Genomic DNA, 15,663 nt, shown 5'->3' with positions numbered 1-15,663 from the left:
CAAAATATAGCTTCTCTATACTATAAACTGTCTCGAATATTTTAATACAAGTTAAGTGGAATGGATAGAGAAATAACATTCATATGAGGACAATTTATTTTGACATAAGTTATTAGAGGAAAAAACGAATGAAAATAATAAAAATTAATTAAAACATTAATTTATATAAAAAAAATATAACGAAATAAATTTAATATCAATTTAAATTAAAAATAGAAAGTAAAATGAGTTCTATTATATATATATATATATATATATAATTTTATAAATCATTTATTTTATCGAAGTCATAAAATAATCTAGAAAAATCAAATAAAATATAATCAACTTATATCTTCTCCCTTTATGATGTTTATTCACCTCTAGTGTTTTAATTTCTAATTCTAGAAATCTTATGAATTAAATAAACATTTATCTTGGTTGTAAAATTTTCCTGCTTAGAGTTATATTTAATATTTTATAAGAATTGGATTGTTGAGTAATAAATGATAATATATTTTGATTTTATGTGGATTTTGTATTCACTAGTCATGACAGGGAATACTTCTCAATTTTTTAACATTTTTTAATATTAATTCATATTCCTCGTTATTTTTATTAATTTCCTCTTATTCATCCATTACTCTTAAGAATAATACACCCCCCCCCCTCCCATTTACCCAAAGCAGTCTGTTGAAAATAATAATTAACTGATAACCCAGTTATGCCGTTTTTAATATGAACACCAGATTGAATTAATCCATTTTTAATTATATGTTTTGCATTGGCAAAGGTTATATCCACTTTTTTTAAAAAAATTCTATTCAATTCAAAATATCCAATTTTCCTTCAATACACAATTCCTTCAGCATAGATATTTATGCTATTAAAAAATTAAGATAACATAAATAAATGCACATTGTTATACCAGTTCCACTCACATTACTTAGTGTAAAAGGAGGCTCTCTTTTTCCTCTCATAAAGTAATTAAATCTCCTCCAAGGTCTATGAATATTTTAAAATAAATATAAACTAATATATATTATATGTTACAACTTACAAGAGGTTATACATTCCCTTTATTATATATATTAAAAATGATTTAAATATTCATGGCAAAATGGTAAATCTATAGGATAGTTATTCTTCACATAGGGAAGAAATAAAATGCCTGGGTTTTTTTTCAATATCAAATCATTTACTGTGAGAATTTTTTTAAAATTTGAAAATGTGATACAAGAACAGAATAGTATTCCAGTGTGTAGATCTATTCTATAAATTTGAGACAATTTATAAAAGATATACAATAATTGCCTGATTTCCAGTATTACGGGTCTATACTACAAATATAAATAAATTTTTAACTTAGTTAAAAAAATTTATTTTCATATTGAGTTATAAATTATGATATAACATTATTTGTAGTCATTTAATACAAATCAGTCTATATTTATACTATGATTGGAATGTAATAAATTAGTTTAAAAATTTGTGGTGAGTGATCAGAACGCAAATTTAATTAGGCATGTCAAATATATTTTCTATTTGAGAATCTAAATAAAACAATTGCTTTTTTATAACCTTAAAATGCCACTACAAATTTTATTTTAAAGCCGATTAAATATTGAAGATTATACGTTTTGCTCTACATATAGAGATTATAATAAATAGAGATTTTTGATTTTCAAAATTAATATTTTTAAAATTGATAATAAAAAACTATCTTCCTTGTGTTCAAATTCCCTAATCCGTTTCTTTCATGAACCTGAATCCGATTCGAGTTAAAATAAACAAATTCAATTTAAACCATAAGAGCCGGTAGGAATATTCGAAAGAAGGGCAAAAAATATCTTAATCTGGTAAAATACAGGACACCAATTTATTAGATTTTTATTACTTTCGTTTTCTTGAATGCTTTTTTTGGACATTTTTTATGTGCTGTTTTGCATATTTTCTCATTTTGCTTGATTTTATTTTTTCCTCATGCGTGATTTTTGAATATCTTGCGTAATCTAGCATACTTTGCATAATTTTTGCATGATATTTGCATATTTTTCCTAATGTATGCATATTGTCATTTTTGCCTGTTTTTTTTGTATAGATTCCATCTAATTTTGTGTTTTCTGTAGTAATGCAACATTTTACATGTTTTTATGTCATTTTTTGCGTTATTTTGCATGTTCTTTGCATATTTTACGGGTTTTCTATAATTTTATTTTCACTTTTGCACCCTTTTGTGTAATTTTGCATTGCGTGCTTTATGCATATTGTCATTTTTTCGTGTTTTTTCTATAATTTTTTAAATTTTATTTTATTTTCTTTGCCTTCCACTTCGTCTATGAACTAAACTCTGTGTTGAATCTGAATGTAACAAACTTAAAAAAGAGTTAAACCATATACACAAAAAGTATACTTGTCAGATAAATGGGTTCTATGCCATTTTTGAAAATGAATAAATTATAATTTTAAGAATTGTAAAATAAAAATATTGATCGTGATGAATTGTTGAGATAATTGTAGTAGGAAGGCTTACTTTTATGCATGATTGATATTAAAGGGTAATCTTAAAGGGGTCTAAGCATCATAGCTTTAGTGGGTTTATTAGAACCTTCCTTTGCAAAATTAAATAAGTTAGATATCTTAATTTTATATAGGGTTTTGGAATATTAATGTACAACTGAGGCCACTAAATATTGGCATATCCAAAATTTTCACCTCACAGTTTTAGATTTTGGCAATATGCAAAAATCGTTCATATTTTACTTATAACCACCGGTTAACAGCTTACATTTTGTTTGAAGGAAGCACAAATTAGGCACTAAATATTTTAGATAATTACCGCATTAATTTTTAAATTTTGCAGACTCTGTGCAGACTTTTTTTCTTTTTAAAACTCTAAATAGCTGTACTGAAACGTTCCCCACATTTGACTATAATACGAATCTTTCCTCTCAAGTCTATGGACTAATCTATTTAGATCACTATTTGTGCACCCTTGGATTAACTCTTGAACCGGTAACCACGTCACCTTTCCCATCACATCCTCCACCCTAATGTGTCTCTCAATTGTCAAAGTCTGCCCTTTATTCTTACCTGTGACTTCTCCTTATCCTCTTCCCCAGATTAAACTATTCATCCATATTAATAGTATCACCAATGCCTCAAAAATGTTCTACTGTACCTCCCTGTACTTTACAAATTCTAAGCTTTTCATTTCCACATTATAAAAAATTGACTAACAGTTTTAATATAAAAATTTTAACTATTTGTAATGTTAAAAGATAGGATATAATTAGTATTGTGATGTGAATAACCCTACGAAACATATAGACATTCATCCCTGTCAAATTATGTTCTGCAATTCAAATCTAATTTACTCTCCTAAATTCTATTAAGCTCATACTCGTTTTTCACCATGGTTACCAGCTTTTTTTAACCTTCACCTGTACGCAATAGTTTTCTACTCTGGTATTCCTCCTTCTTTTAATAAATTACACTCGTACGAAACAGTTTTCCACTCTGGTTTTCCTCCTTTTTAATAACTTTCACAGGTCACCCTTATGCAACGATTTACTAGCCATTTTTTTAATATAAAATTATCTAGGTGTGAATAATGCCAAATTAAATTGAAAATCTATTGTTAAAACTCAAATTGTAAATTTAACCAAACATTTTTTATAGTTTAATATTTTATATACAAAAATATAGTTGAATAATTATAAACTATTTATGCAAGCTTTTATTAATAAAACAGTATCAAGTTTTTATCACCAAGGCATGCGTTTAATTACAATCTAATACTAAAAAGTAGTTATCTGCATCGGGCCTAATTTTTCAAGCCCGGCCCGGCCCGAAATTTTTTTTAAAAAAGTTTTGCCGGCCCGGCCCGAACCTGAAATTTTTTTAAAAAGTTTTGCCGGCCCGGCTTGAATTTTATTTTAAAAAAATTTACCGGCCAGGCCCGAATTTATTTAAATATTGAAATTAATTTTTATAATTACTTAAAATAAAAGACATATGTTATATAGCGTTTAATTTCAATAAATTAAATCAAAAATTTTTATATTACATAAAAAATTCAATATAAAATTGATAAATTTAGATATATTTAATAAAATTTTCAAAATCCGACCCGACCCGGCCCGAAATTTTTTAAAAAATATTAGGCCCGGCCGGAACCCGATTATTTTAAATAAAATGGCCCAACTAACTTTGCAGATCTCTACTAAAAAGTCTTTCAACTGATGTAATGGACAGGAAGGTAATGTAGAGTTATATTTTTATGAATAACAAATTTTTTTAGAATAATTATTCAAAGTTTGATAAGGTTAAAATTTATATCCTATCCTTTCTCGGATCTTGAAAAAATATAATTTGAACTATTTCAATTTTTTCCACGATCACTATCTTATTGCAACCATGAGATTTCATAGACTTATTACTGTTTCAATTCTTGTTTTTTCCTTTAATTTTCTGGCAGTTGAAATCCAATCTAGTTTGAAAAGTTTGCTGATGTGTTGATTGTTTCATCTTTGTCAGAATCATTTATGTTAATAATCTAAAAATTTATAATATATTAAACTATTTACCAGAGGCGTATCCAAATTTTTTCTCCGTAAATTTGATTGGAGATCTTTAGGTCTACTTATTATAGGCCTTGGCTATATTCGATTTTTATAAAATAATTTTGGGTTTACACTTTTTTTTTATTAAAATGCTACTATTCTAAAAATTTTGAATTTATCGTCGTTATTTTAAAAAGTTATTAACTTTCACTAATTTTTCTTTCAAATTTTTCCTTATAATGATATATTGTATAAATTTGGGGGAAAGGGTATTGTGTAGGGGTAAAATATTTATTAGCTTAAAATTATATTTACGAAAACAGGTAAACTTGCGATGGGAGGGGGGGGGGATTGGTGACCTGCTATTTACCATGTTTTCTCCATTCATTGTGTAAAATAAAACTTATCTTGAAGAGAAATAAACTGTGACAAATAATTAATAAATTTAATGCAAGAAAATTAAATTATAATAAATTCAATATTTAATATAATAAAAAATGTATAAAATTCTTTCCATTGTATTAATTAAATATATCTAGATGCCGTTAAAAAATATATCTAGATACAGGCACTTATACATAATTCTATACATATATAGAATACTATCTATATATTTTAATAACTCTGATATGGAGACCCAAATTAGGCACAAAATATTTATGCAGACTAGATAGTTAGCGCATTAGTTTTTTAAAATTGGCAAAATACCAAAACCTTTTTATTTTGCATAAAATTTACTTATGGTTAATTCCGCCAGTATTCAGTGAACAAAATACGAAAGCCCATATTAAGTCTAAAATCTTCGCAGAGGTTTCAGAATTTGTGTCTCAAGTTATTCCACCAATTTTTCATATTTATATAACTCACTAATGGTAAATTTCTCCGGTATCCGGGTTGAGTAAGTCATATAGGCACAAGTTTTCGAATATATTATTTTTATTTTATATATGGCCAGATGTCAAAACTTTCTATATTTACAACTCATAAACGGTTCTTTCCGTTAATATTCCGTAGGCACAATTAGGAATTAAATATTGGTATTAATTAATTAGCGCCTCAAGTCATTTCGCCAATTCACGAACCTATTGGTAAAACATAAATCTAAGTAAATTTTATTTTTAATACAAAATGAATCATTCTTAATTATTTAATTGTTTATTAGACTTAATGGAAATATTTGAAATTTTATAATTTATATTATTATTACACAAAATAATTTTATAACCATTTTTTTAAAGGCATTCGATTCATTAATCTAAACTAAATAACTATTTTTCGTGCATATAAAATTATAACTGGTTTGAAATCGAAACTATTAAAAAATATAATATACTTTTATGTTTTAAAATAAATGTTTATTAGAACTTGTGCTTTACGTTTAAATAAATTACAAAAATATGAAGATGTTTCTAACAGCTGCATAATTATAATCATTTTAACAATAGATCTGGTAAGGATAAAAAAATTTAAAGTTATGAATAACCCCAAATTTGACTATTATTAGATAATTTAGTAAAAAAAATGCTGCAGTAGCGAATATATCTACGATTTCATTTCAATAGGGTTGGGAGTCCAAAAAACACATGATATACCTTTAATATATTTATCTCAAATTTAAATACCTATTAAGTTGGGGAGGGGCAATTTTAAAGTTAGAAATAGTCAATTTAAATTCAGAAATTTTTTTAGATATTTAAATACCCCACTTTACTTCTAAATACCTTTATGCAATAAGGATTGGAATCCACTTGAAGTGAATTTCGGATGGAATTTATTTCCATTTTGTACACATTGTTTTAAAATTAATTTAACTTTTTGTATTATTTTCTTTAAAAATTAATTTAACTTTTTGCATTATTTGCTTTTAAAAAATTATTCTAAATAATTTTTAACAGAAATTTTTATATTTTATTATAACAAAATATTTTTATATATTAAAAATATATGATCATAGTTAAAAATTATTTTCATTACATCATTACCAATATTTTATTTTTATATTATTATTTTTATTTAAAAAATCCTACCTAACATTGAAAAATATAATTTCAATTTTTTAATAAAAAAAATCAAACAGTAAATTCTATACAACTTTATCATGATATTTTTAATTATAATACATAGCATAAAATATGTGATCATCTATTTTTGTATTCAAGCAAATTATTCCTAAATGAAATTATGGTAAGGTTTTTATTTAGCAAAATTTTTTTTTAAAAAAATCTTTTTTCCAAAAGTGTAATTTTATTTATACAAAATGGCAAAATCGATAAGTAAGTTGGGACAATAAAAAAAATAAAAGTGATTTTACATATAATTTTAATGTTATTTTTTATTGATTTTGTTTATTATTGCCTTAAAATTGTAAAATAATTACATCGCGTTAATAGGATTTAATGGCATGCATCATACTTTAAAAGGAACTTAGCCTGACCCATAGTAAGATTTTATTTTAAAATACTCTTTTATTTCTATATTTCTTAATTTCTTGAAATTACAAAAATATATTCTTTTAATTAACTTTCCAAAAATATCTTACGACTCCCTCCCCTCCCCCACACATACTCTTCGCACTATGCCTCTAATCCAGGAAGATAATTGCATTATCTTTAATATTATCCCTTAAAAGTTGTGACAAAATATATCTATTTGGAAAATGAAAATTATATAGTTTATTATCAATATAAGGTATAATAATTTAAATTTTCATTATAATAAATTTTAATATATTTAAAAATGTTTGAAAAATATATAATAATACTATTAAAAAAAAGAACGGAGATGGTGTGACGCAGGGAAACAAAAATGAAAAAGGGATGTAAGCGTTGTCTATGATAGCTCTTTGGCTAGAAGGCTACCATTGAAACTGATATAATTAGCTTTGTGAATCGCTATGGATAATTGTTGACGAAGAAAAAAACCCTCTCGTGGTTCTTCTGAGAGTTTGCTGATTTGTGATCCTAAGTTTTTGAAAAATGCTAAGGCGAGTTTGCCGAAGGTGCCAAGAGTGGTTGATATGATTGGGATGAAGCAATGATCGTTTATTATTTCTGTGTATTTAGAAATTTTAAGTTGTTCCTTCTGGTCAAGGATGTTGATGGCGTGGTTGGATGGGGCCAAGGGGTCTATACAGGAATAGTCCCATACCAAAAGTTGGCCTCTCCTCCATGGGATTTGAGAGATCCCATCAGGACGTTTACCGTCAGATCTAAAAAGACCCTGTGGTTCTAACGTGGAAGGAATTTGGGCGGATTTCAGAGCATGTTGGATGATTGTATTACATTGCTTGTGTCTGATGAATCGCCCATTGCAGGAGCGACAATGTAAACTATGTCTACCCTTCGAGTCAACTGGCGAGTTGCACCCTGAGCAGATGTGGGGGTGAGTGATGGAACAATTTAGACGAATGTCGATGGCATGGGTAAATTCATTGTTGGATAGTTGAAGCTGAAGATTGGTAGATGAGATGGCCTCAAGAAACTCATGTCCCGTACCATTGAGCAAGGAAGAGAATAGGGTGCGGTCGGTAGATTGCATGCTAGATAAGAGAGTTTCAACGCAGCGAGCAACCACTGGTGCATCCCAGTCTTTCTGTTTATGGGTTTTGGGGGGATGAGAATCAGCATTGTTCCTTGTTTTCCAAATATCCATAGCAACGATTAAGGAAAGGTCTTCTTTAGAATTATGGGCGGTGGTTATTGGCTTTGTCAAGAGACTACTCGATATGAAAGTAGTTGTTACAAAGTCAAGTGGAGATCTGATGCCGAGACCACCAAATTTGGTTGGAAGAGTTGCTTGGGCCCAAGCGGTTTCGTTGAATCTGATATTTACTATTTTTTCGGTTAAGTCCTTTATTCCTTTTTCGTAAGTTTGGAGAGGAATAGGATATTTAAAAATTGGTGTTGACCGAAGTGCGTAAAGAATCCTTGGTATAAAAAAAAATTTTTTTAGCAAAAAAAAGGACTTGTGTGATGGAAGAAGTGTAAAGATGTCCTCCAGTTTAAGGAGTATGTCAAGTGTGGAATGAAGAAAGGTGCTTATTGCCCCGTGTCCTCCAACAGGCGATCCTAGATGTGTTAATTCAACGCTTGATGTGAATTTGAAATCGTGAGTGTTGGGAGCATTAGAATTTAAAAGTGAGAATTCAGATTTGCTCTGGTTAAGCGAAAGTCCAATGGCTGTGCCCATTTCTTTAATTATGGTGACTGCTTTGACAATTTCACTACTGGGACCACTCAAGATTCCATCATCAATATACCAAGCGTGGAGCGATAGAGTACATGAAGAGTTTATTGATTTTATCATGTCATTGATTCTAAGACTAAAGAGAAGGGATCCGAGAGGGTCACCTTGTTGGATACCCTCGACAGAAAGTATCTTTTCTTTGTTGAATTGTAAGATTGTTGGTGATTGGTAGCAAGAGAAAAGAAATTTGGTATAAGCGGGGAAATGGAAGCAAGTTGAATGTAGGAACGTGTTGCGCGAAAGAGTGTTGTAGGCGTTAGAGAAGTCAATTTTTACTAGGGATTCGTTTTTTGGGTTATTTTCAAGGTGAATTCTTGTTAAGTGCACAGCAGCTTCACACCCACCAGGTATCCCTACACCAAAATAATTATAAAAATAAACTCAATATAAATAACCAAATTAAGTGTATAATATAAATAATACAAGAAAAAGGTAATTAAAACTTTTTTAAAAAATCATACTTAATTAAATCGAAAATATTAATTTATACTTTATATGATTTTTTTCAATTTATTTATTTTTTTTAACATAAATTTCTATAATTTTTTTAAAAATCGGAGACCGGGGTTATATCGCAGGTGTGGTAATAAGGCAAACGTCTATGACTTATTTATCTTTAGGGGAAATTGTATCGAATTTAATAAAAAGATTATTTTTATACATACTATCTTCTTTATGTTCATTTAGTAATGGAAACTTTGCATTCAAAAGGTATTGACGACACCAATTCTTTTATTTGTTATTTTTTGTTTTGAGGCAAAAGTATATTTTTGAATTTGTAATTTATAGGATATATTTCCCAATATCTAAGCTACCGATTAAACTTGGTAGGGGGTTTGTAGTTTATCTAGAATAATTGCTATAACATTTTAAGTCAACTCACTAGGGCTATAAAGTAGAGGGTGAAATGGCAATCATTTCTAAGAGTAACTATTTTACAAATTATTTGAAGTTGGTTTTCTGCCCGTGAATCTATTCACTAAAATATTTTTACGGATTATATTTATAATGATCGTTCTAAAGAGTAAATAATTTTAAATGACTTATCCAAAACAATTTTGTAAAGCTCAACAGCTATTAACTCTATAGCCGACTCATTATCTATTCATTATAGAACGCACTTCTACCACTGAAGGGGGGTGGGTATGAGTATGGCGCAATATATAGATTGAAATATAATAAGAGTGGAAGTGAGAGAAGGAAATAAGGGTGGATTGAGTAGGAGGTAAGGTTTAAACTGATGTTGATAGTTTCGATTTCCTATTTTCCCTAAAAGTTAAAGGAGGTAGGCAAAAACCAAAAGTGGGGAGGGCGAGTGTGAGGGGGGGGGGGGGGTGGTGGTTGATTTTTAGGAATGTATGTCATTTAGAAAGTACTGAGATTCGATATAATACACGAATTGTGCTGAATATAACAATAAAAATAGAAAATTTTCCATTTGTATGTTAAATTTTATATTTGCAATCAAACCCTTGCTAATAATAAAAAGCATGATTTAAATTAATCCTAGATACCACCCCCAGTATCAAGGGTAGAAACGGATTTTTAAAAATTTTTTATAACCTTATTGGAGGATATCCAACAAAACACTGCTATATAACACCTGTCTCGCCTATTATTAATAACAGTAAATCAATAATTTAAAGCCTCTAGTAAGTAACATCAAAAAAAATTATTTTATATATAGACCTTTATTTTTTTGTGGATCTATCTTCCATTGTTGGAGCAAGATGCCCAGAGTACGGGATCGGTTCTAAAAAATATTTCAATCAAATTTTCTTTAAAGTGTATCCTTTCTATAAAATATATATTGACTATTTCACATAGCCTATAATTTGAGGATTCAGAATATGTTTTATTTATCTAGATTAGTTTAATATTATTAATTTGATTGAGGTTTGAACAAAAAGTAAATCAACCTTTCCCGGTCTTCCTTACATCTTAGTGCTTCAGCCCGTTTGGTACATTACTGGCAAAATAAAAAAATTGTTAAGATAAGCATAATGCTAGAACGAAAATTATAGATCCACTGAATATCTGGGTGCACCAATTTGTAATACTTGATTATTACTTACGAATTCATCCATCAGATTCGTCAAAAACCAGTTATAAAGTGATATAAAAACTATATCGGCACATCTTAGGCTGATTAATAAATATTAGATTTACATTATAATTTTAAAACTAATTACGTCTAATAAAAGTCGAACCAAACCAAACCAAACCTATATTTGATATTTATTAATGAATCTGAACCGAACCGAATTTTTTACCGAACCTTTTTAAAACACTATAAACTTTTATAAATCGGTTGCTATTATAGGTTTTTATTTCATGAATATTGAAAAAAATCATTTTAAAAATTACATAATTTTTTTAATTCATGCCATCCTATCTATCTCTTTAATATTTTTAATCTTAGGCATAATTCTTTTTAACTATTATGTGTTATAATATATTATGTAATTTGTTTTTTTTAAAACTCTTTTCAGATTATGTTAGGCAAATGTTATCTAATTAAATATTTATTTGTTTTGAAAATTTTTACTACTTATTTATTTTAAATGATCGTGTATATGGATACTTCGATTTCTCTTTGCAGACTCCAAGTGTGAAATTTATAGGGCAAAAAAGCATTTTTTTTTATTATTTTTTTAAGCAAAATTTTAAAAAAAAATATTTAAATGTTTAAAATATGCCTGATTTTATTTGCACAATAAGTTTTATTCTCGATGAAAAATAACGTTCATGCTTTCGATTTTTGTGCAATATGTAATATTTTATATGCACTATTAATATGATTTTATATATGAAATATTTATTATTTTATTGCGCTATTGCGATAAATATGTTTTTAAATGTTCAATGAGTAAGATTATATGCAGCATATTTGAGATAAAATGTATGATTATTATGTCATAATAGTATTTTTTTCTTTTTCTTATAAAAATGTAATAGCTACATTTAGTGTTTACTGTTTAGCCCATCTTAGACAAGTATCCAAAAATATAAGAAATTAAAAACCATATAAAATGAAAAAAAGCTATTAAAGGTGAGCCTCAAAATAAGGGGCATGGGGGCTATGCTACCATAAATGAGGCCACTAAGGCATGAGGCCACAGAATAGTCAGCTACCTCCTGTCCACTATATATTATGTTATATTACTGTTAATTTATAATGATTATAGTAATTGTTTTTTTAAAAAATACGCATAAAAGGAAATGAGGAATCTTATTATTATATTTTGCAAATTTTCTAATTCGTAGAATGTCTAAATCTTGTTCCTCTATATCAAATATTATTGTCATAAGAAAATACAGGATTAGAAAATATTTTACACAAACTTGGTCTATAATTGAAGCACTTTTGATGGTATAATGATATATAATTCGCATCCTTCCATTAGTTCAGTCAAAATAGTTTCGACCCCGATGATACTTTTGAATCCATATTGTAAATGGAAGAAAATAACAAAAGTCAATTTATGTCACAACAAAAAGAGCTATTAATAGGTGCCATTATAAATTCTTTTAACTGCATCAAACGGAATAAAAACACCGATATTTCTGCATATTGGGTAGGAAGAAGGTTAAAGCGACCAGAAATCTATATCAATAATCTATGTCTGTCTCATCTATATAGGTTTCGGTCGAAAGGATTGAAATATATTCTGTCCTCACATAGAACAAGATTGGATAAGGATATGATATTAATTATCCGATACACTGAATTTTATTTTTCCTTCATTTAAAACATTTTTCAATTTTATAATTCCACCTTCTTTATTGATATTTAAATTGTTAAAATCTCATTATATTTTGAATCGAGTTTTATTTTGAAAAATTTGATATGAATCTGAATCTCACTTTAAGCCGTCCTAAGCAAGAAGTTTACCTTACTTTTGAAATCACTAATTCAAAAGCTCAGGTCCATATGTAATACCTAACTAGTAAATACACTTTAGTTCAATCAACCCATTTGGTAAACAGTATAAATGAAAAAAAGTTATTGGCAAAATAAGGATATTTATAGGGCGAAAATATAGCATTAACAATTTTTAAAAAAGATATTAAAAAAAATTAGTTATCATTATAAAAAATCAACGTTTTTATCTAATTTTTTAAAATATGAAACTCAGTGTACTTTTAAAATTTACTAGCGATCGCATAAAATGTAATCAAATAGACATGTAGCATCATTGGAAAATGTGATACCATGGATTTTTTACGGTGTAATAGAAAACGATTAGATATTTTTTTACCCTCACATGCGCTAAGGTTGATCAACTGTTTATTAAAATAATACTATAAGTTTTACACTTGGAAATATAAAAGGTCAATCCGATTCCATCGAATTACAGTTTATTTAAAACGTCTTATTTAAACATTTTTTATACCAAATTTTATTTATGTAAAAATCTAATTAGAAAATTGATAAAATTATTATAAAAACACGAAACTTTACTTAATCATATTTTCCTTGAGGAAAGGGGGAGCTTCAATTCCAACCCTTCTGCCCCCCCCTCTTAATATAGTCAGCTTAACCAATCAAGCAAGATTCAAGGTATAAGCTTCATTCGAATTTATATTTTCAATTATTTTTATTTTTGATTAGCATAATATATTTTTATAAAAATAATATTTAATTAGTTTTTATTTTACTATACATTTTTGCTTTTATAAAATGTAACAAAATTATATATAAAATCTGGTTTATAAAAAAATTAGCCATTATCTTCAAGGCTATCAATATAATATTCTATAATAAATGAATCTTTATATTTTACCTATTTCATAATAATATCAAATATAATTTTAGAAATTTCGTCTAAAATTATTATGTTAGTTAATTTATCTTTTTTAATAAAAGTTGCTTATTTTTTAAATTTGCTATTTCGATGATTCCATGTCAGCCCAGTAAAAATTTTATCGCGAAAACCTTATCACAAATGTTTATTATAGCGAATTGAAATACCCTTAGAACCAATTTGGATAAATTATTATTGAATGTGTAGTTTTTCTCTTAATAAATGCAATAGCAATATAATCATTGTTTCACAGTAATGTTCTCACGTTATTATTGCAAATACATCCGCGGTAAAAAATTCTGCATAAAAGATTCGCGATAAGAGTTCCACTATAATGGGTTCGCGATAAAAATTTCTCTAAAATGTATTTGCTCCAAAATGTTTGCGGAAATAGATTCACGCAAATGGGTTTGTGATATCGTTATCACTGTAACAGTTTATATGATGGGGCAGACAAGTTAACATAAATGCATACCACAATTAAAAAAATTTTATTTGATTTATTTTATATATCATTATTTTTAAAATGTCATGTTATAATATTGTGGGAAAAATATTATTATGAATTAATATTATATAATTTTTGAAAAAAAATCTTAATTGAATTTCTATCTACTGGAAAGAAATAAATCTCTAAGGTATTCAATATACAAGTTATTCATTAGATATGTATAATGTTTTAAATAAAATATATATCATTAAAATATAATAAGAAAAGTAGTAAAAAATTATGAAATTTAATAATTTATTCAAAAACGTGTCCAAAATTGAAATGAATATAATATCATTTATATTCTTATGTAATTTTATATATAACATTTCTTGTATAGAACGTATAATTGACTTAAGCATTTCCATCCTCCGTCGGTTATAATTTTATTATAGATATATTATATTGATTTCTTTTTACAATATTATAATATAATGTTGGAAAGGGGGGGGGGGGTATGAACGAATAAAGAGAATGTATATTAAAATGCGATATTTAATACTTAAATTAAAATATAATATATATAATTTTTGTATAATTAAAATTCGGATCTCATTGTAAAAATGATAAAATTTCTTACATATTTTTTCCTATTTGTTAAATACTTTTTGATAAACAACAAATAAAAAAATACACAATACAAGTTATTTATAATACGGCCTTGCTTAATATATTATCAAGGAATTCTCAAATGGTCCCCGTATGAACTAAATGTTTGTTTGGTTGAACTGCATCCTATTTTTCCTTTCAAATACGTTAAAACCATCAAAAGCATTCCAAAGTAAGTTTTACAAATTTATTTTATAATTGAAGGGATTATTTTAATGAATATCCGTTGAATCCTAAGGTTGATGTTGATGGAATTCTCAAATATCTAAGATATATAATAAATAATAAGGTCATGATAGAGGGGTTTTTATTAAATATATTAAAAAAAGGATTCGAATATTCAAATAATAATTTATATATCAATAAAATTGCACATTTAGACATGAATTTTTTTAATGAAAATAGAAAGGATTTATTCATTTTCATAATATTTAATAACGTAAATTGACATTTTTTTAAGTATTCAATTTAACTGAGACTGATGCGAAGCGGAACAGGGGCTCACCAGAACACTTTATTTAATTTGAAAAATCAAAGTTTATAGAATAAAATTCATATGAATGTGTGACAAAAATATTTGTCTCTATATCAGACACTAAATATTTTATGTAATAATATGTGTTTTTACCCTAAATTTCAGCGAAAATTTCTAGATTTATCAAAATTAACCGAAGATGCTTAAATTTATTATCAAATGGAAGCTTAAACTATCCTCCATTAGATGATATATTAAATGTATAAATATAAATTGTATACACATAAAAATATTATATTTTCAACATTAATGACAAAAATTGGAAAGTTAGGTGTGAGGACACGTTGGAACAGGGCATCTTACGACACTTACACGGCAATCATTTATATTTTTCTGTTATTTGTTTTTCAAATTCTTTGTTCAAAGTTTACTTGGTATATAAAATTATATTAGAAAAGTCGACCAAAGTTGCTGATGACAATTTGAATAATT

The 15,663-nt window shown here is 27.1% G+C and overlaps 1 protein-coding gene across 5 annotated transcripts in view; it reads left to right on the top strand.

The window, feature by feature from the left end:
• The window catches only part of LOC135923196 (tolloid-like protein 2), a 32,666-nt gene that overhangs the window by 3,092 nt on the left and 13,911 nt on the right, over positions 1-15,663 (top strand). For 2 of the 5 annotated variants that reach the window (XM_065457812.1, XM_065457816.1), the window contains exon 2: positions 14,769-14,868. In XM_065457812.1, the coding sequence (XP_065313884.1) occupies positions 14,799-14,868 (70 nt within the window). In that variant the 5' untranslated portion in view covers positions 14,769-14,798. Of the gene's footprint in view, positions 1-6,579; positions 6,621-6,668; positions 6,729-6,937; positions 6,984-14,446; positions 14,465-14,768; positions 14,869-15,663 lie in introns of those variants that run through there. The other 3 variants (XM_065457813.1, XM_065457814.1, XM_065457815.1) reach the window with 3 other exon arrangements.

This window comes from Gordionus sp. m RMFG-2023, chromosome 2 (assembly GCF_954871325.1).
Source record: "Gordionus sp. m RMFG-2023 chromosome 2, tfGorSpeb1-WG-v2, whole genome shotgun sequence".
Taxonomy (NCBI): Eukaryota; Metazoa; Nematomorpha; class Gordioida; order Chordodea; family Parachordodidae; genus Gordionus; species Gordionus sp. m RMFG-2023.
The sequence above is the reverse complement of the archived record's forward strand: the minus strand, read 5'-3'. Positions and strand labels throughout refer to the sequence as shown.